The 17,875-nt window shown below is 39.5% G+C and overlaps 1 protein-coding gene across 15 annotated transcripts in view; it reads right to left on the bottom strand.

The window, feature by feature from the left end:
• The window catches only part of mef2aa (myocyte enhancer factor 2aa), a 75,322-nt gene that overhangs the window by 42,443 nt on the left and 15,004 nt on the right, over positions 1 to 17,875 (bottom strand). For all 15 annotated transcript variants that reach the window (XM_008412371.2, XM_008412374.2, XM_008412373.2 and 12 more), the window contains one exon: positions 6,634 to 6,846. In XM_008412371.2, coding sequence (XP_008410593.1) covers positions 6,634 to 6,687 — 54 coding nt within the window. In that variant the 5' untranslated portion in view covers positions 6,688 to 6,846. The remainder of the gene's footprint in view (positions 1 to 6,633; positions 6,847 to 17,875) is intronic.

Below are 17,875 nucleotides of genomic sequence, written 5' to 3'. Positions count from 1 at the left end.
CAGAGTGCTGAGTGCAGGGTTCCTGACCCAGACACAGCTCCATTTTAACCTGAGCAGTTGCTCTGACACCTGCTAATTCTTGATTCTTTACCCCATCCTCAGATATTCTACCTGTACAGAAATACAGTTTCTGGTAACTGTGACATGAAACACGAGAGTGATATTACTCATATGCAGCTACGTATTTATATTATGCTGTCTTCATTTGCCTCTGTTTTTCTCATTTTGAACAACTGTCTAAGAAGTCTGGCTTTGTTTCATCAAAGCTCTCCAACATTTGCAAATATAACCTCCATCCACCCCCATCTCACCTCAGATGACTGGTGCGACAGTGGAAAACCACAGACATCCTTGAGGTCAAGTGGGAGGTTTACTGGTAAAGCTTTCCTATGGTTCACCAACTCAAAGACTCCCACAGAGACGCTCGATGTGGTTTTAAAAAAAACTGAGTCGCCCATATGCAAAAAATGTGGTGCGAATGTAGTCGAGCTCCCTGACTAATTCATGTAATTTTACAAAGAAATGTTTGGCTTCAGGATTATAAAGCTACACCGCACACTGATCTTGCGCAGTTTACAGTTCTTCTGGGAAGTCAAATGTCAGTCCAAATTAGAAGGGAAATATCACATTCAAACTTACAATGAGCTGGAGAGATTTAAACTTATGGCCAGTATCAGACAGATCAGTGAGTCGTGAGGCTGAAAGCTCAAAAACATTCACAGTGTCAAGATAAAGTGATAATTCTGTTTTTAATTCACACATTTTCACATTTCCACCATTTTCCCAAGTTCCGCAAAACCACAAAGAGCTTTTACAAAGATTTTTATTCATATTGGTAGCTTAGGATGTTTGCATTTTTTGTCTAAGTCTGTATGCAATAGATTTATCTGCAGTAGTTAGGAGTCCTGTTTCTCTGTAAGGATTTTTCTCTATTTTTCTTGAATATAGCAATTCACATACACCTTTACTTTCTACAAATCAAGATATTCTAAAAATCTGACACAAATCTAGACACACTCTTATTGAGATTCCTCCACCAGAAAACGATACATATGCCATACACCGCAACAAACCCAGACACACATTCACAAAAAACTGATGTGTCAATCAAAGGGTCTATCAATGTCTATCCTTGAGCAACGGTGCCAAGATGACAAACAAGACATCTGGGACTGAGAGTGCAGCTGTGATCGGGGCATGGCAGGAGATGCCTGATTCACTAACACCTACAGAGAGGGCAAGGAGCTAGCAGCCTTATTAGAACCTCATGTCACCTTTGACGACCCTGACGGCAGACAAGAGAGGAGCTTGAGAGACAATGAGATCTGGCACCAGCTGGCAGGGTGACCTGGACCCTGTGGCTGCTGCCCTGGCTCTGCAACGCCAGAGCGTGCACGCTTGGGAGACAAGCCAGGGCCACCGCAAATGTCTGCCCTGATCAGATCTCTCTGGGAGAGAGGACAGCCTCAGGATCCCCATGTGGACAAGTTTGGGCTCGGAGGCCCTCAACCAGAGGGTGCTATTAACCTTGAAACCTACAGTAGCTCTGGCCGATCATGTACACAGGAGAGGATGACATGCTAGCTACCCAAATGTTAGCAGGATTCCTGGAAATATTTTGGATTTGGATCAAAAGCGGATGATGCAATTTAGGGATCACACACTGGCAATAGGCAGAGGTGTTGCAATAATTAATTTATTCATTTAAAAATAAATGCATCTTGCCAATATGCAAATTTCAGCAGAATAAACGGCTCTATGTGCTGGCATGTTTTTGCTTTCTTTTTGGACTTGTCATATCTCCCTTCAAATACTTCACTATAAAAGCGTGTAGAAAATGTGAAAAAGATTTTAAATGCGGGGTGCTGTGGTGTCACAGGGGCAAAGCATGACCCACATATGGAGGCCTTAGTCCTCGTGGCGGAAGTCGCAGGTTCGATTCCTGGCCTTGCGACATTTGCCGCATGTCTTCCTCCTCTCTCATTACCCTCTTTCCTGTCAGATWACTTTGAAATAAAGGCCACTAGAGCCAACAAAACCTAAAAAAAAATATTATTTTAAATATGGAAAACCTTTGTCAAGTGTTTGATATGTGGAAGGTTTTCTCACATGTTTTACATGTCAAGGTGCATCATAATGTCGCACTGTCTTTGCATTTAGAAGTCAGATATTGCGGATTTCCAGTCAGAAAAACAGCAAGTCTCTCACAGAAGAAATTCCAATCAATTAGGGGCCAGTAGGGCTCTATATGATCTGTAGAAGATATATTTGTGAACTCGAACATATAAAGTGGAAACAATAATGGTACTAGCATGCATTGGTAATAGTAGTTAGAACTCAAACAAATAGCAAACCCCACTGACTCATAACTAGAACAAGCTCTGGCTCCAAGATAAATCAAAATGTCCAAGTTTGACACATTATTAGATGCTACTACACAAAAGACTCTTCATGTGAAAACATTTCACACGTGACTGGATTTCCCCACGTTTCACGTTGCAAAATAAAATTAATTTCCATATGTGAAACACATGTTTTACATTAATTAAAATATAATTCCCACATGTGAAAGACATGCTTCCCATTATACCTTACACAACACATTTTCTGCTTTTGTTAAACGTGAAATTAAACGCAGTTTGTCTAATTCTTGGATAAAAAATAACACAGGCACAGCTTTAGGTTTTCCTTTGTAAAGTGAGGATTGCCTCGTCATTGTGATCTCAGGGCAATGTGTGCACGTCAGCAGGAAGCTTAGCCTGGTAATAAGCAGGTTGTAACTTTGATTCCAGTTTCCCCACCACTTGTCAAAAAATGGTATTGGGTATGAATGTAGGAGACTATCAAAATAATTTGTTTGATTTGTACTGCTCAATGTGACTAGAAAAATCTACATAATTTTAGTCCTTTACTATTCGACAATTATACTCAGGGTTTCACAAGGAAATGTATGTGTTCTTCATCTTACGTCAGTGTTCTAAAACACAAAACATACATATATATGATTCCTAGATTAATATGTGCTTAATCACACTCACATGTGTATTCATGTGCTTTTTTATCCCATAAGGAGACCAGCTTTATCAGCACAGCTTTACAGAACAAATGTATATCATTAAAAACACTCACAATAAATGCAGTGGTTGTCACACCAGACAGTTTGCCTTTGTGGTTTTTTAAAATKTATTTTATTTTTTTACCTGTCATGCAAAGGACTTTGAGAAAAGGTGAAAGATGAGAATCAGGAGGAGTGTTCTTTGTTGCTCCCTCGAGAGTGAGTAAGAGAGAGCAACCCTGAATGTGCCACCAGGGAGCTGCCTTACTGGGGCAAAATCCAAAATGAGCGCCAGCAAGGGCAGGCGACCCACCACCCAGAAGCAAAATCATCAAACTTTTAATGACTTGGACAATTACCCCCAGTGAGCCAGCTTAATGGCATCCAGAGGACATCACTAGACACCGCTCACTAGGCTTCACCAACGTTTACTCTAACTAAGAAGACTAATGACTCCTCTGCACCTCTCCAGCATCATTTCTGCTTTAAAACAGGTCCAGACATTGACAGGCCCTCCAGAATGCATGCATGGTGGAAAACACCGGATGTGTGGTTGGTCCTTCTGATTCCACTTAAAGGACAGCGAAGTCGGACAGAGTGGACTCTCTCCCCACTGTTGCCCTTCCTGAGGTTGGAACTGTGTCTGATTTTATTTAGGACTGTTCCTTTAGGAAGAAACACTAATTCTCGAAAGAATATGGACAAATCAGAGTGCTATGATTGTATTAATTGACTGAAACAAAAGTGAACCTGATATGACTCTTATCTGGCATTAAGGCCAGCTGATGAATTTGGTACCTTGACATATAGGCCCGTCACTTTTGCAGTAACCCACCATATGCAGTAGGAATTACTCTTTATTACTTACCACTACCATTATTGTGAAATGACTTTAATCATCAAAAAAAAATTATTAATCGAGACAAGAGCTGCAGTTTGTTGTGCTGTTGGTGCAGTGCTATTGTCGACAGTGTCTTGTATGCAAAATGAATACAGCACAAATGGCCTACTTAAGTATTTTTTTTTTATTTAAAGTGCTGGAGTAATAAAAGTTAAAAGCAGAGAGGCAAAAAGATTTAAACTGTCTTCAGACACTGAAGACCGCATGCAAATGGCTTTTCCCCCCTGGTTAGGAGCATGCCCCAGGGAGATGGCACTGTGTGCTTTATGGCCCACAGAAAAAAGAAAAAAAAGGAGAGCGATATGCACACATACATCACTTAATACCAAAGCTTTATTTTAGCACAGCAGCCTATTGTCACGGCCAACTTTCTGCTGTGCCAGCTAAAATTACCTAAATGTGAGCTGAATTGCCTGCGTTGTGCTGATTATACACTGAGACATTTAAAATCTGATGAAAATACTAGACTTTTGGAACACATTAATAATAAGCTATTTCTATTTTTTTCCTCCCTGCACATCCTATCTTAGGTGAAGCAATGCAGAAAAAGTGTGCACTTTCCTCATAAAGACTGTCTGCAATAAATGAATCAACAGAAGAGTTAATTGGCTTCCTCAGCAATTTAGATACCAACCTGTTTTCCCATAACGTTATCTCCTTCCTGTTTGTTTTAACATCTCACAGGTCTCTGCATAAAGTGTACAGACTAAAGCCAGGTGTTACCCTGATAATTGGGCCACATTGTGGATTCTTTGTGCCACACTTGGCTGAATTTCTTTAATAATGGTTGCAGAAAACATCGTGGTCAGAGTGGCATTGAAGCAAGATGGATCATGCTGTATATTGGTCCTGTCAGTGTGTCTGCTGTATTTAAATACAAAAACAAATGTGCTTTCAAAAAGCGATATAAAAACAGCATGTGCCCCCTAATCTTCATCTTAAGCAAAATTGACTGTAGTTAAACATAGTTTTCTTGCTGTAGATATCCAAAGATCTAGTTTTTATGCAGTGCTTTGCTGTTCAGGATTTTATATTTATCGTGAGCGGACAAGAGAGAATTCCAGCGTTCCCTTCCTTTACGGCCAGCCAGAGCCAACGCGGCCAAGACAAAGATGGGCGCTGCGTGTCCCTCTGACCCCACCCTGGAAATGAGAGGGCGCTGTGCTACAGTGGCTGCACCTAATTGCTACCAAATAGCTTCAGACACATAGAGTTCCAGCAAATATGGGGCCCAGCCACACCGCCGGGACCTAGGGGACGAGCCCTACAGAGTACCCACAGTCCATTCCTTCACCACGAGGCCCCCTCTGCAGCACGGCACTCCTGCTGCCTCATCAAGTTCTCCAGTTGAAATTGCAGAGTGGCAGGGGAATCGAGTCTGTAAATACGACCGCACTGACAATGAAATGTCATGGTTCCTGTTCAGCTGGCTGGGACATTGGGGAGGGAGGTTTGTCTGTTTAGATACACCGTGACAGCTGCTGAACCCTGGTCCAAGGTGGCGAGGCAAGCTGAAGAAAACGGTGACTTTCAGACAGTAAACTGAAGATACAGATGTACACTGAGAAAATGAAACATTCTTCATTATTCCAACATACTGAAATAGGAATTTCTTGAATACTTTTTTACACAGCATCCAGAAATTATGGGATATTTTGCGTATCTTGAGCTTTTTAAGGAAGGAGCTATTTAGTCAGCTATTTCCAGAATAATTTCTCAAAAATTTTAATCAGAGAAAGGATTCAAAAGTAAAAATACATTTTAATGGAAAACTCATTTTTTACATGTCAGAACATAAAAACTAAATATACTCCACGTCTGTTTGGATTCACAATACATGTGAAAGGCCATTACAGATCATTTGTCTGGCTAAGGGCTGTCATACTTCAACATAATTTTTTTAACTTCATGTGTAAAAGATTGTTTTCAATAACTCATTTAACTGTTAGACTTCATTGTTGAATCTATGAACATAAGTTGTTCAATTTCTAGATCTGTAAAACGAACCGCAGACCATGACACTTCCACCATCATGCGACAGTGAAAATATTGCTGGAATGGATCGAGTCTGCTTGCATTTTGCAACAACAGAGATATGTGCAGATCGCAAAGATAAAAAAAAAAGTTATTGGCATTAGACAACTAATGTAGCTGTATTCTTTTTATATGGCAACCCCACCAAATAGGTCATATTTGACAGCACGATATGACACTTTGCTTTTTTCGTGATTTGCAGCTAGTAGTCACTGAAACATTATTTATTTCAAATAATTAAGAGAGTTGTAGGGCCCTGTTGTCAGGCTAATAATCATGTACAGTTTTTTTTTTATTATTTATTAAAAAGCTCTTAAGATCTTGCCAAGATAACAAAACACTCTTCTGCAAAAAAAAAAAAAAGAACACCAGATTAGCAATGACAGGTGTCTGGAAACCTGAGATGGATTTATTTATCAGCACCTTCTGTGGAACACCTGATTCTTCGTTTGTGAGGCAGAAGGTGTGATAAATATACTCACCTTTTTAATTTGACAAATCTAAGTTACACTGAATTTTTTTTGGTTATTAATTTGAATATATCACATTTATAAATAAGCAAGGCTTCAGACAGAGAGGTTTGTTTATCCAAATATGGTTGAAATGTTTCACATGAATGACAGAACGGTGTTTTCCCACTTACCTGCCTGTTCCTCTCATCCATAATCCGGGTGATCTGTATCTTCTTCCGCCCCATGGCTGTGCCCTTTCCGGTCTCTCAGACACGTCAACAGTATCAAAACAACACACTTTCTTCCCCCACTCCCTAGAACATTGTGCAACAGGATCTCTTGTTGTGCGCTCTCTTTCACTCTCCTCAGTACACTTCTTGCTCCTCTGCACACCACACCACAGTCTGAAAAGAGAGGGGGAAAAAAACGTAATATTAACTTGACACCCAACGATGTCTGTTTAAGTAATCTGAAGCACCAGAGGGTCTTGTGTTCTGTTCTCAGGCAAACTAAGAAAGTGTTAGATACACATGCAGTAATCTCTCTTTGCTCCTGTACTTAACCTTTAGTTCAAGTAACTGGAAGTCAGTTTTACATTTTCAGTAGAGCAAAGGGATTTCAATATCCAAATAACTTGCTGTGGAAAAATCAAACCATGAAGTCTGGGGTGACATTTAGTATGTAAAGAAAAAAGTGAAATCATGGCAGTACCATTTTGAGAGAAATGTACACTGGCAATGTCTAACAAGTGTAACACCCCCTTACTACTGTTGCTGAAATAATTCAAGACGGTAGTGTCTGGATAATGGACGATGCTTCAGGGTGCAGTGCCCAATGATCCTTTTCAAACCTGTTATATTTAGGATCCCCAATGCTTTTAAATAGAACATAAAGGGAAATGCATCTACATTCTAGCTTCCCTACCTGCTCAGCATTCCCAATTTGGAAATATTTCTGGTTGCATAAAACACTGACCCTCATGGAGTGAAAACTTTACATAGGGGCACAACCATCCATTAAGGTCAACATTGTTTTAAAACAGCAGTTGGCAAGATAGGAGCAGCATTCCTGCTAGATATACAGTGGTATTTTTACTTAAGGTCTCCCTTAAGTGTGACTCTCATACCATTCTATGCCTGGATGTTAGGTTCTAACCCATTCTAGTGTTGTAAACTTGTAGCTCAATCCTTTTGTGCTAGAACAACACAGCTCTGCATCTATCCATATTTTACCCAAACATAGGTTAGGAAAAATAATCCAAATTGAGTTGATTTTAACCCAATAACTTTGACTTCATGCTGTTTAATTTATGAGTTGGAAAGTGTTTCTACTTTAGATGAGAATTCAATGGTTCATCAGCTTCAGCAGTTTTTTTTATTTATTTTATTTTTATGTTTTCTAAGCAGATCAACACTGACGCTTGCTTTGCGCTGAAGATAATTAAGAAGGTTTCCCGTTCAGTGTCCACATTAGAGTAGCTGAACTCTCCAAGATTGGAAGAGGAGCCAGCAGGGACGACAAGGACCAGGGGTAATTCTCACAGGAGCTAGTAACCTGGCCGGTAGTTTAGGGCACAATATGCCCCAGGGAGCATCTAACGATGCCCTGTCTCTGCTTCTGTGCAAAAAGAGATACTGTCCACTCCCTAGAGGCACATCCATCACTTCCACTTGGCAAATAGAAACTGTCCAAACAACTATCTCCCATACAGTATGAGAACAAATGTGGAAAGGTTAACAACTCCAGCCATGAGATGCAGTCAGCATTTGCGCGGTGAGCAAGACAGGGGGCTGACCTGGCAGGGGAAACGAAAATGACCAGTTCCAGTCACACGCAGTCATTATGGGTTACAGATGAACGGGCATTATGGTGTCTGGCTGTCTGAATCAGGGCTCCACTGTAGGCAAACTTCACTGAGATCACCTTGCTAACTACCCACACACACTGCTGTCAGAGCCAAGGAAAGGAACTGCATGAACCCCCACAAAGAATTTCATCAAACCACATCACAACAGACCGCAAAATAATGACAATGTTCCCCTTCTTTCGCCAATTCAAACATGCAGACTGATAGCCATGTTTAAATTAGAACGAGCCTGTGAATATTAGGTGCCCTGCGACAAAAATATATTTCCAAGGGTTTAAGTGCACATCACAAAAAAATAAAAGTAAAAGTAAAAATAAAAATACAGTGACAAAGTGTATTATCCCCCAAAAGAATCAAGGCATCTTTTATTCCAATCCCCTGGCTGGTGATGTATGTACATCATACATCCATCATAAATACATATGAGAAAGAAATTTTGAGAGGAATAGTTTAGCTCTGAAATGTCATAGCCAGAGGTAAATCTGTAGGGTTGACAATAAAGGGCCATGGATCGGAGATCTCCTTACAATGACAGATTTTGAAAACCTTTGTGAGGGCGTTGGGAAAATATTGAAAAGACATTAACTAAAATAAGGCAAGACTCCTTACAAATAAAATGGAATGCCGTGGTTAAATAAAAATGTACCATTTCATGGTTTTCTTTCTTTAACTTCCTCCAACAAACATATTATACCTGGAAAAGTTCTGAATGATCTGTCTTGTCCTTTTTTATTCTTTTAACAAGGTTGTGTACATTTTTGAGTGCCATTGTATTGATAAGGGTTTAGAAATAAATCAGTCAGAATCGAGGTACTTTATTAAAATCGTGTGTTTACTTTTCTGTCTTTAAGCTGTCAGAGTYGAGCAGCATGAGTATGAGGCATAGCAGATTGGGCCCAGACAGCCTTCATGCACAAATGTGAGATGACAAACCGAGAGGGCCTTCGAACTCCAGGTGTGCCGTGATTCCAGCTGATGTCTACTGTGATCAAACCCGCTCAAAATATAGAGATAATAAGACTGTTGTCTCAGGATTTCACATTTTAATTTCTGCAACTATATTGAAAATGTGCAGTTTGATTTCATAATGCAAATCTTATGTCTATATGTAGTACGGCATATTTTAAGCATTAAGAGTTAAAATGTGGACAGAAATGTGGTTTATGCAATAGACCTATATTATTTATACCTGAGATGTGAATATTAACAGCCGTGTATTAACTGATTTGTGGAATGTAAAAAAACTGCTTCTTCAGAGCAACCAGGACTAGACAAAACATTTCAATTTTGAAGTATGAGCTTTTAAATACTGTAATTTCTAATGCATAATTCTGATTTTTCACAAGGTTATTCACCATGATTTTTTTGGAGTATTGTAGTTATCAGTTTTTTTTATATATTTCCACCACAAATACAACATTTTATTTTTATGACTTTAATAAATACAACCATGAGACACATTTATTTGTGTAAGTTGCATGAGTAGTTTGACATTACACACATTTTTAAACCCTTATAAAAGCCCTTTGCTAAAAATAATATCTTTTTTCATTGTTTATAATCTAGTGATTGTATTTTTCTGATAAAAGTTGAATTACTAAAGAAGCATAAGCATATCTGCTGAATAGCTGACTACTAACGTTTCACTGTAGTTAACTGTTTTGAGAACCAGGTGGTGTAAAATTGTATTTTAATGAAGAGTTTCACTGGCACTATAGAGAATCAACAAATTCTCATCCAGTTGCAGAGTTGCTTTTAATTGTATTATGTTTAATCTCAATGTACAGATTCAAACAGAACTTGAGAGGTAAATCATAATGTTTGTTCATCTTTGCTCTCACAAGCAAAGACGCCAAAACCTACATTTTACTGCTAATATGAAAGACATAATAATCAAATGACCAAACTACCAAATATTAAGTGTTGACAATGTAAAAACTGTAAGAGCTGTAAAAGCTGTAAGCCTCTAGAGCACAACTAAATTATTCACCTTGATATTGTAAGCAGTATTGAAAAATAACTAATATTGTAAAAATGGATGCAAAGTCCTGTATTGGCTGTCCTAGTATCGGTACTGAATCTGGGGCTGCAAGATAATTTGTGAGAATTGCTCAATTAAACTACATCCATATATTTGCATCCTCTGCTGCAAAATAGTTTATCCCTGCAGCAATAATATTGAAATTGAACCCAGATGAACCATAAAATGAATCTCTATGTCATTTACTGTAAGTTATAACTGTTTTGAATCTCTCCGAAAACAGAAGATATTGCTTTTGTGCCTCACATTTAACCAAAGAAAGGATTACGTTTAACCCGCATGATCTTGGATTTGCATACAGAGCAATTGAAAACAACCGCTTAGAATGAACTACTCTTTTAAGTCTTAGATGTTTTAGTTCTTAGGTCAGAAATATTGGGAGGAGAAAAACAAAATCAGGGAAATTGAGCCTCTGGGGAGCTGTTTCACTGAAGCTGCAGTCATATATTGATCTGAATCTGTCAATGGCAAAAACAAACACTTACATTTTGATTAATGTCAGAACTGTGTGATTAAAGGGTTTTCACTCAATATTAGAAACAATCTAAAAAATGATTGTATCATTTCAGAATGAGAGTTGCTAGTAATTTAAATGGTATTTTCTGTTCTGACTCAATCAATTTATAGCACCTTTGTAGCCCCTCTGCTTACATCACAGCAACATTACATAATATTTAAAATAAAAGAAAAATTGGAAACCCAAAATAACATGCTTCTAAGCAGATTAATTTTAAATTATTAGCACATTAAATTAGTTTTGTATTTGATCTTTTTTATGAATGAGGTGAACAACTAGGGTCATCGCAATTGTTCAATTTCAATCCAGGGTGAGAGTTTCTCCTAATCTGGAAATTTCCTTGCAAAATTCAAAGCATATTATGTTTATTTGTGGGTCTAAATTGGTGGAAGGTGTTTTTATGTACGTCTTTGATTGACTGCCTCTCTGTGGAAAACGTCCAACTATCCCTCTCACATGATCTTAGCCTACAGCTCCTTTGTGACTCAGTAAAATATAAATACGAATAAAACTTTGAAAGAAATATTTGTTCTGAACTTCAAATTTTTTCACATATTCTTTAAAAAAAATTACAGAAGGATTTCCAATTGAAAAAAACATTAGCCCAGCATCTTTATGACTTGAACGTAGCAATCTGTATGTAACACCATTAAAAAGACCTTGGTATAATCCAGTGTACCTGACCCGCTCTGATATAATCACATCTAGCACTTCTGAAAGATGCTTACCTAACATTTGTAACACATAAATCAATGTGCAAAGAACACGTCACCATAGAAACAGCCACGTCAGCTTGACAGAAAGTCAATAACACACGACTAACACAACAAGTCCTGGCCTTACTGAAGTGTGTCCCCCTGTTCAGCACACATGCAGCTTGAAGCATGCGACACAACTAACAGAGCAGTAAGTCAACAGGGCAAGACAAGTGACGGGGATGCTGGTTTGCTTTTGTCTCTTCACTTAAAGAGATAGTTCAGGATTTTTTTGAAGTCACATTCTGTTGGTTTTAAGCAATTATAATCCTACTGCTGTAGATAACTATCTTCTCATAATCAGTATGAATGGAGGTTAGTTTATCCCGGAGGCTGAGACCAACAGTCTATGACCATTGACCAATCTGAACTTCTAATGTGCTAACAACTCTAATCTCAAAGCATCACAGCAGTTTAAGTGAAAATTGTTATATAAACTTTAAATATATTTATATTATCCAGAAACAATCATTTAACACATTTCTAGCCTGAACAAACTGCCTGGAAGAGAAACAGTCAGAAACCATTGATTTTTCCAGTTGAATTCCAATTTCAGAAAACTTAAAAAGAAAAAAACTTTTACAGCTTGGAAAATGTCCAATTAAATGTACAATTTGATTATTTTTATGAGATAATGCCATAAACTGAGAAAACAAGGTTATGCTACTGACTTTGAGTATGAGTGTTATTGAAAAAAAGACTAATATTTACTGAGCTGCTACTTGCTATAAAAACTACTGACATATTGCAAGTCTCATGAGGTCCAGCTAACAAGCAACAAACTAGGACAGGGATATTGAACTAAATTAACTGAAAGTACAAGACAGATTTTTTTTTTCAGTCAAACTTTCAAAAATAAAGTAAAAGAGCATAGAACATGTATTTGTTTTCTGATTTTGGAAGGCAGAAGGCTTGGAGTACCGGTGAGTGATTACTCAGGCGTGCTGCAGCTGTAAGGGGACATGAATAGGGACAACCAAGGGGAAATGACTAATTAAACTTACAAGGGGGAAGCAGGTAAATAACCAAAGAATGACAAAACAAACTAAAACCTGGGCAAGTAATGGCGGTATGAAAACTAAAGAAATGAACCGAACATACTAAGCAATGTTTCTACCTTACAGAGTCCTACAGATCATGTCTGCACAGTGCCTGTTAGGTTTAAAGAAGCAAAACCTATGCAGCTAAGATGCCTGTGCTTTGGTGAAGGTGATGGACACCAGCCAAAGACTGAGCAAAGCCGTGACAGTTGTGCTTCCTGTACAAAAAACAGAGTTAGCCTCAGTATCCTACCACAGGCCGTGGGCAGACAAGACTTAACTTCCTGCCCCTACACTTCCTGTTATTCAGGACTCTTCTGCGTGCCCTCAGCAGGGAGAGGAGTCAGGGGGAAAGGAAGAAAGGGAGGGACCACGTCAGGACTCCCTGCCCCGCTTATCCTTCCACTTATTACCTTCCTGAATGCAAGTCCGAGACTAAACAACAACAACTGGCTCATCTCCTGTGGCCGCGCTCAGCGATTATAGTGTGGATCATTACACGGGCTGGACAATCTGCACATTAGACTGTCAGCCCCTGCCTTTATAGCAGACAAAGAGAGMTTCTTCTGGTTATTCAAACACTCCGCCGGTTACATAAGAATGAATCATAACTCGTGCAACACCAGTTAATATACAGTGAAACAACAAGATTATGACTGAAACACATTTTGGAGAATCCAACGTTCTCTTGTTGTAATCCCCAATATGAATTGATAAAACTGCATTCAGTGAAATAATCCATGACACCGCTTTTAGGTGTATCAAACTCAAAGTGTCACTGCCGTCACTCCTTTATGATCAGCCTTCAGGCAGTCTGAAGACTCAAGTGAGCCAGCCCTAATCCATAGTTGTGTTTAAAAGGCGCTTTGACATGGCTGCAGTAGAAAGGGAACATCCATCTCTTTGTTCTTGTGTTCATCAGGAGGTGCTGTACCTGTAAATGGGGCTGCTGGCCTGAGGGGAGTGGAGGCAAGCCAAGCCTCTCTCGTGTTCTCCCTCTTGCTCTTTTGTGAGAGCATGCTTATCTCCCTCTCCAGCAGTGAAAGGCAGGATTGTGGCCCTCGCAGCATCACTAGTGTTAATGTCTCCTGATGCTAATCTGACACGCGGCTGATCCCTCAACAACCACTTTCTCCTTCCCTTATTTCTTCTTAGCTCTCACCCTTTCCTTCTCTCTTTCTGTCTCTCTTTCCTTTTCACATGATTTCTTTCTTTATTTTCTTTGAACTCATACTATACATTCCTTCACCTCCGTTTCCAAGGCGACTAATGAGATATAATTAATAAGAGCTATTGCAAGGGCATTTGAACAAAAAAAAAAGTGAAACAAGAGCCTTTGAGAAATGTAAAAGGGGGCATGTCTGCAAAACCTGGAGATTCTGCAGCACTTCCCTTTTCTCTGTAAAGCAATGCTTAGGGTGCCATTTCTCATACAGAACAATGATTTGAATAACATTTCAAGGAAAGATCTGAATGACTGTGGTACGAACACTGTAGGTGTTAAACTGTACCAGAGATGCACCGATAAGTCCTTTTTTCAGGTTGATGCTATTATGCGGTTTTCTTTTAAATCTGGCTAGTCTTTTAAGGGCTGTAAAACATAAAAGAGATAGAAAATATGCTGCAGGTTCTTTAATGAAAGTCGGTGCTTTTCAATATCAGGAAATCACTTGACAGCAATATCTGATATTATTGCTGAATCTTGTAATACTGTTATCAACGATGACTAAGTCATGTTTTTCTCAGTCTACTCATTGTTTCTAGACATCAAAATATCTCAATCTTTTGTTATGAACTTTGGAATAATATCCATATCAGGTGTTGGCATGATATAAAGTAAAAGTCGAAACAACTGTCCAAATATATCATTGGTGTCTAAAAATTGAATGTACATTGTAATATATCAGTACTTTGATTGTGATATTGCTCTGACTCACATTGTATTGACAATATACCCCCCCAACCCGTCTGATTTATATAAAATAAAAAAAATGCACTAACACTATCCAGTAGTGATAAAGCAGTGAAATTGATGGGTCTCGAGAATAAACAGAAAGAAATAGTCCATCATAAAGAGGTTGCTTGTAGGTTCTAATTACCGTATACAATTTTTTCGTCATATTTCATTCAGCATTCTCCAGCCAGTCTGCAACAGATTCAATGAAGATGCAAAAATGCATTGTTCAGAAAGGAACACTGCAGGGGTGGCCAAAAAGCCAGCATCTAGAGCCTCCACTGAAATGGCAGCCAAGCAGACAGCGAGTGGTTAATCTGCCCTGATGACTGAGAGCTCGTCCAACTCTCCGATGACCCAGCTGTAATCCCACATTGGATCAATGCAAGTTCAAACAATCCTCCATGCTGCTAGCACCTTGCTTGGACTGGGGGATGGTGCTGTAAGACAGGGACCAGGAGACAGAAAGCTACTTAACACCTCCAAAATGACATGAAAAGGGAAGAAAACCCCACAGGATGAACATGGTCCCACCAAGAAAATGTTTCATGGTATATGTATATATACGTATGGGCCACATTATGTAGGGAGCTGAATGGAAATGATGTCGTTCCTCCAGATAAATAACGTACATGGATCCAATCTAGCAAATACGAATGACGATGAGTGGATATAACAACCAATAACCGAAGGACATCGTATGCTGACAGCCTTACCAGACAGGCATCCTCCATCTCACTCTCAGAGTACTGTCAGGGGATGAGAGGACTATGCAAGGTGACTTTGACTAAGTGCCTTGGGGGTTTCATGAGAAAACGCCATTGACATTACATTAATTTCATGTCTCTTTTCCAACTGACTTAGAGACACAGAGCCCCAGAAAGCAGGACAAAAAAATGAAACAGACACTTTTTTCCTGTCCCTTTAAGGCACTGGGAGTAGAGATCTGGAGTGACAAATAGGTAAAAAGAACAGCTACCAACTTTCTCCTATTTTTAAGAGTCAACAGACATGGATAAATACCAGTCAGAAACTTTCCACTGCAGACAAGAATGTTTGGAACTAGTAGACATTTGCATGAAAGAGAAATGGAAAGAAGATAAGAAGAAAGGAGAGAAAAAGAGAGTAGTAATGTGTTAACTATGTAGAAGAACGTAAGGGAGACAAGACTAAAAGAAGCCCCCCTACTCATCCCGTCCCACCTCTGTGGTAGTGTGCGGTAGCAGCGTTGTAACATAATTACTGCTGGGACACTTCTATTCCCAATGATCCATTTGCGTCAGTCAGGTTTTCAAGCCCAGCCAATGAATGGATTCTTAGTTTCTCAAGGATAAAGAGATGACCCTCACCTAGCAGTTATATCCATTTCATGTAGGAAAGCAACTCCCCTCCTCAAGGTAAATCCCTTGATGCGTGTTTGAGTGAAACTTTCATGAACAGAGGAAAGGATGATAACTTCCTCGATGCAAGGGCAGGGGATGAGCGATGTCATAATAAAGATGATTGCACAAGACAACAGAGAAATCGTAAAGCACTTCAGTTGGTACGGAACGCCAGCAAAAGCATCCCCTTAGTTTTGTTGCTCTATATAAGTTGCAGAGTTAGATCTTAATGTATATCTGAGAAATCCTATTGTTGCATTAAACAAGAGTTGGGCAATTCAGGTCCTTGAAGTTTAAGTAGGCTGCACAGTGGCGCAGTTAGTAGAGCTGTTGCCTTGCAGCAAGAAGGTTCTGGGTTTGATTCCCGGCCTGGGTCTTTCTGCATGGAGTTTGCATGTTCTCCCTGTGCATGCGTCGGTTTTCTCCTGGTACTCCGGTTTCCTCCCACAGTCCAAAAACATGACTGTCAGGTTAATTGGCCTCTCCAAATTGCCCCTAGGTGTGAGTGTGTGTGTGTGCATGGTTGTTTGTCCTATGTGTCTCTGTGTTGCCCTGTGACAGACTGGCGACCTGTCCAGGATGTACCCCGCCTCTCGCCCGGTACGTTACCTGGAGATGGGCACCAGCAACCCTCCCGACCCCACTAAGGGAAAGGGTGTTCAGAAAATGGATGAAGTTTAAGTTCTATATTTTTTGGATTTGTCCCTGTTCTGACACACATGACACAAGCAGCTGATTTAACTCCTCTTCATGTCATCAAGTTCTGCAGGAGTCTGGTAATGAGCCATTTATTTGATTCAGTTGGAATCAAGTAGTGAAACATCTAAATCACTTAGCGCTAAAACACTTGGACATGCTCACCTCTCTTTTCAAGGGAGCGACGTTAACCCCTTATCTGTCATTCTCTAAATGCTTGTAAGTCATTGGGGCCTTGAGGACACCGGGGCCATCATGACAGTTAAAGGCTTAAAGTTTAAGCCTTAAGCTTTAACTGTTGTGATGTACAAAATTAAAGAAATTTAGGAATGAGAGGACAAATAAACAAATAAAAACGAAGAGCAGTTGGGCAAAAAGGTACAATATTCTGAGCAATAAGTATTTCACTTGGTGAATATAGCAAATGTTTATATGAGAATTTCATTTCACTTCAGTTTGAGTAGTAATGGAGAGACATCCAACAACTTGCATCATGGTTTGCTTTTCTTGTTTTAAGAACTAACATCTCAGTGAAAAAAGTTCTCAATAGCAGTCCACATGACCTTTCTGTTTCAACTTAACAAAGAATGAATACTTCTTATCACACTTCGCTCTGGTAAATTGTGCTACATGTTACATGTCTACTCGAGTACTTCTATGTTCCTTTTTCACATTTGCAGTCAGAATTTTCCCTTTTGGCAGCTGCACACCAACATAAAGATGCATGCACAAATAAAACCTAATGCATGCATGGTCCTAGAGGTTTATAAATTTGCATAAAATTACAGTGTGGTGCTGCTGTCTGATATGGGATGACGGCATTTGTCCATTTGCATGGTTGTCGATCATGAGTTGGACTTCTCACCAGGGAGCGATAGTAATGCCAACCCCATAGGGAGCCACAATCCCCCCCCACACACACACAAACACCCCACAGGAACCCTACAGTCTGTGTTAAGTGTCATGGCGGGCTTTTGATGTTGCACAGACCGTAGCTCAGAAATGGTAAACAGCAGCGATGAACCAAGATCTTCCTCCAGGGGGAATCCACACCGTGAGGATATTAGAGACGTTATGCATAATGTGTCTCAGCAGCGGCGCATTTACCCAATCACAGCAATAAGAATCTGAATTTAAAGCCAAGATACTCATTTCATCTGCTTCACTTTTGCTGTATTATA

The sequence above is a fragment of the Poecilia reticulata genome, linkage group LG6 (genome assembly GCF_000633615.1).
Source record: "Poecilia reticulata strain Guanapo linkage group LG6, Guppy_female_1.0+MT, whole genome shotgun sequence".
NCBI classification, from domain to species: domain Eukaryota; kingdom Metazoa; phylum Chordata; class Actinopteri; order Cyprinodontiformes; family Poeciliidae; genus Poecilia; species Poecilia reticulata.
Note: the sequence above shows the minus strand (reverse complement) of the source record. Positions and strands in the feature narration are given on the sequence as shown.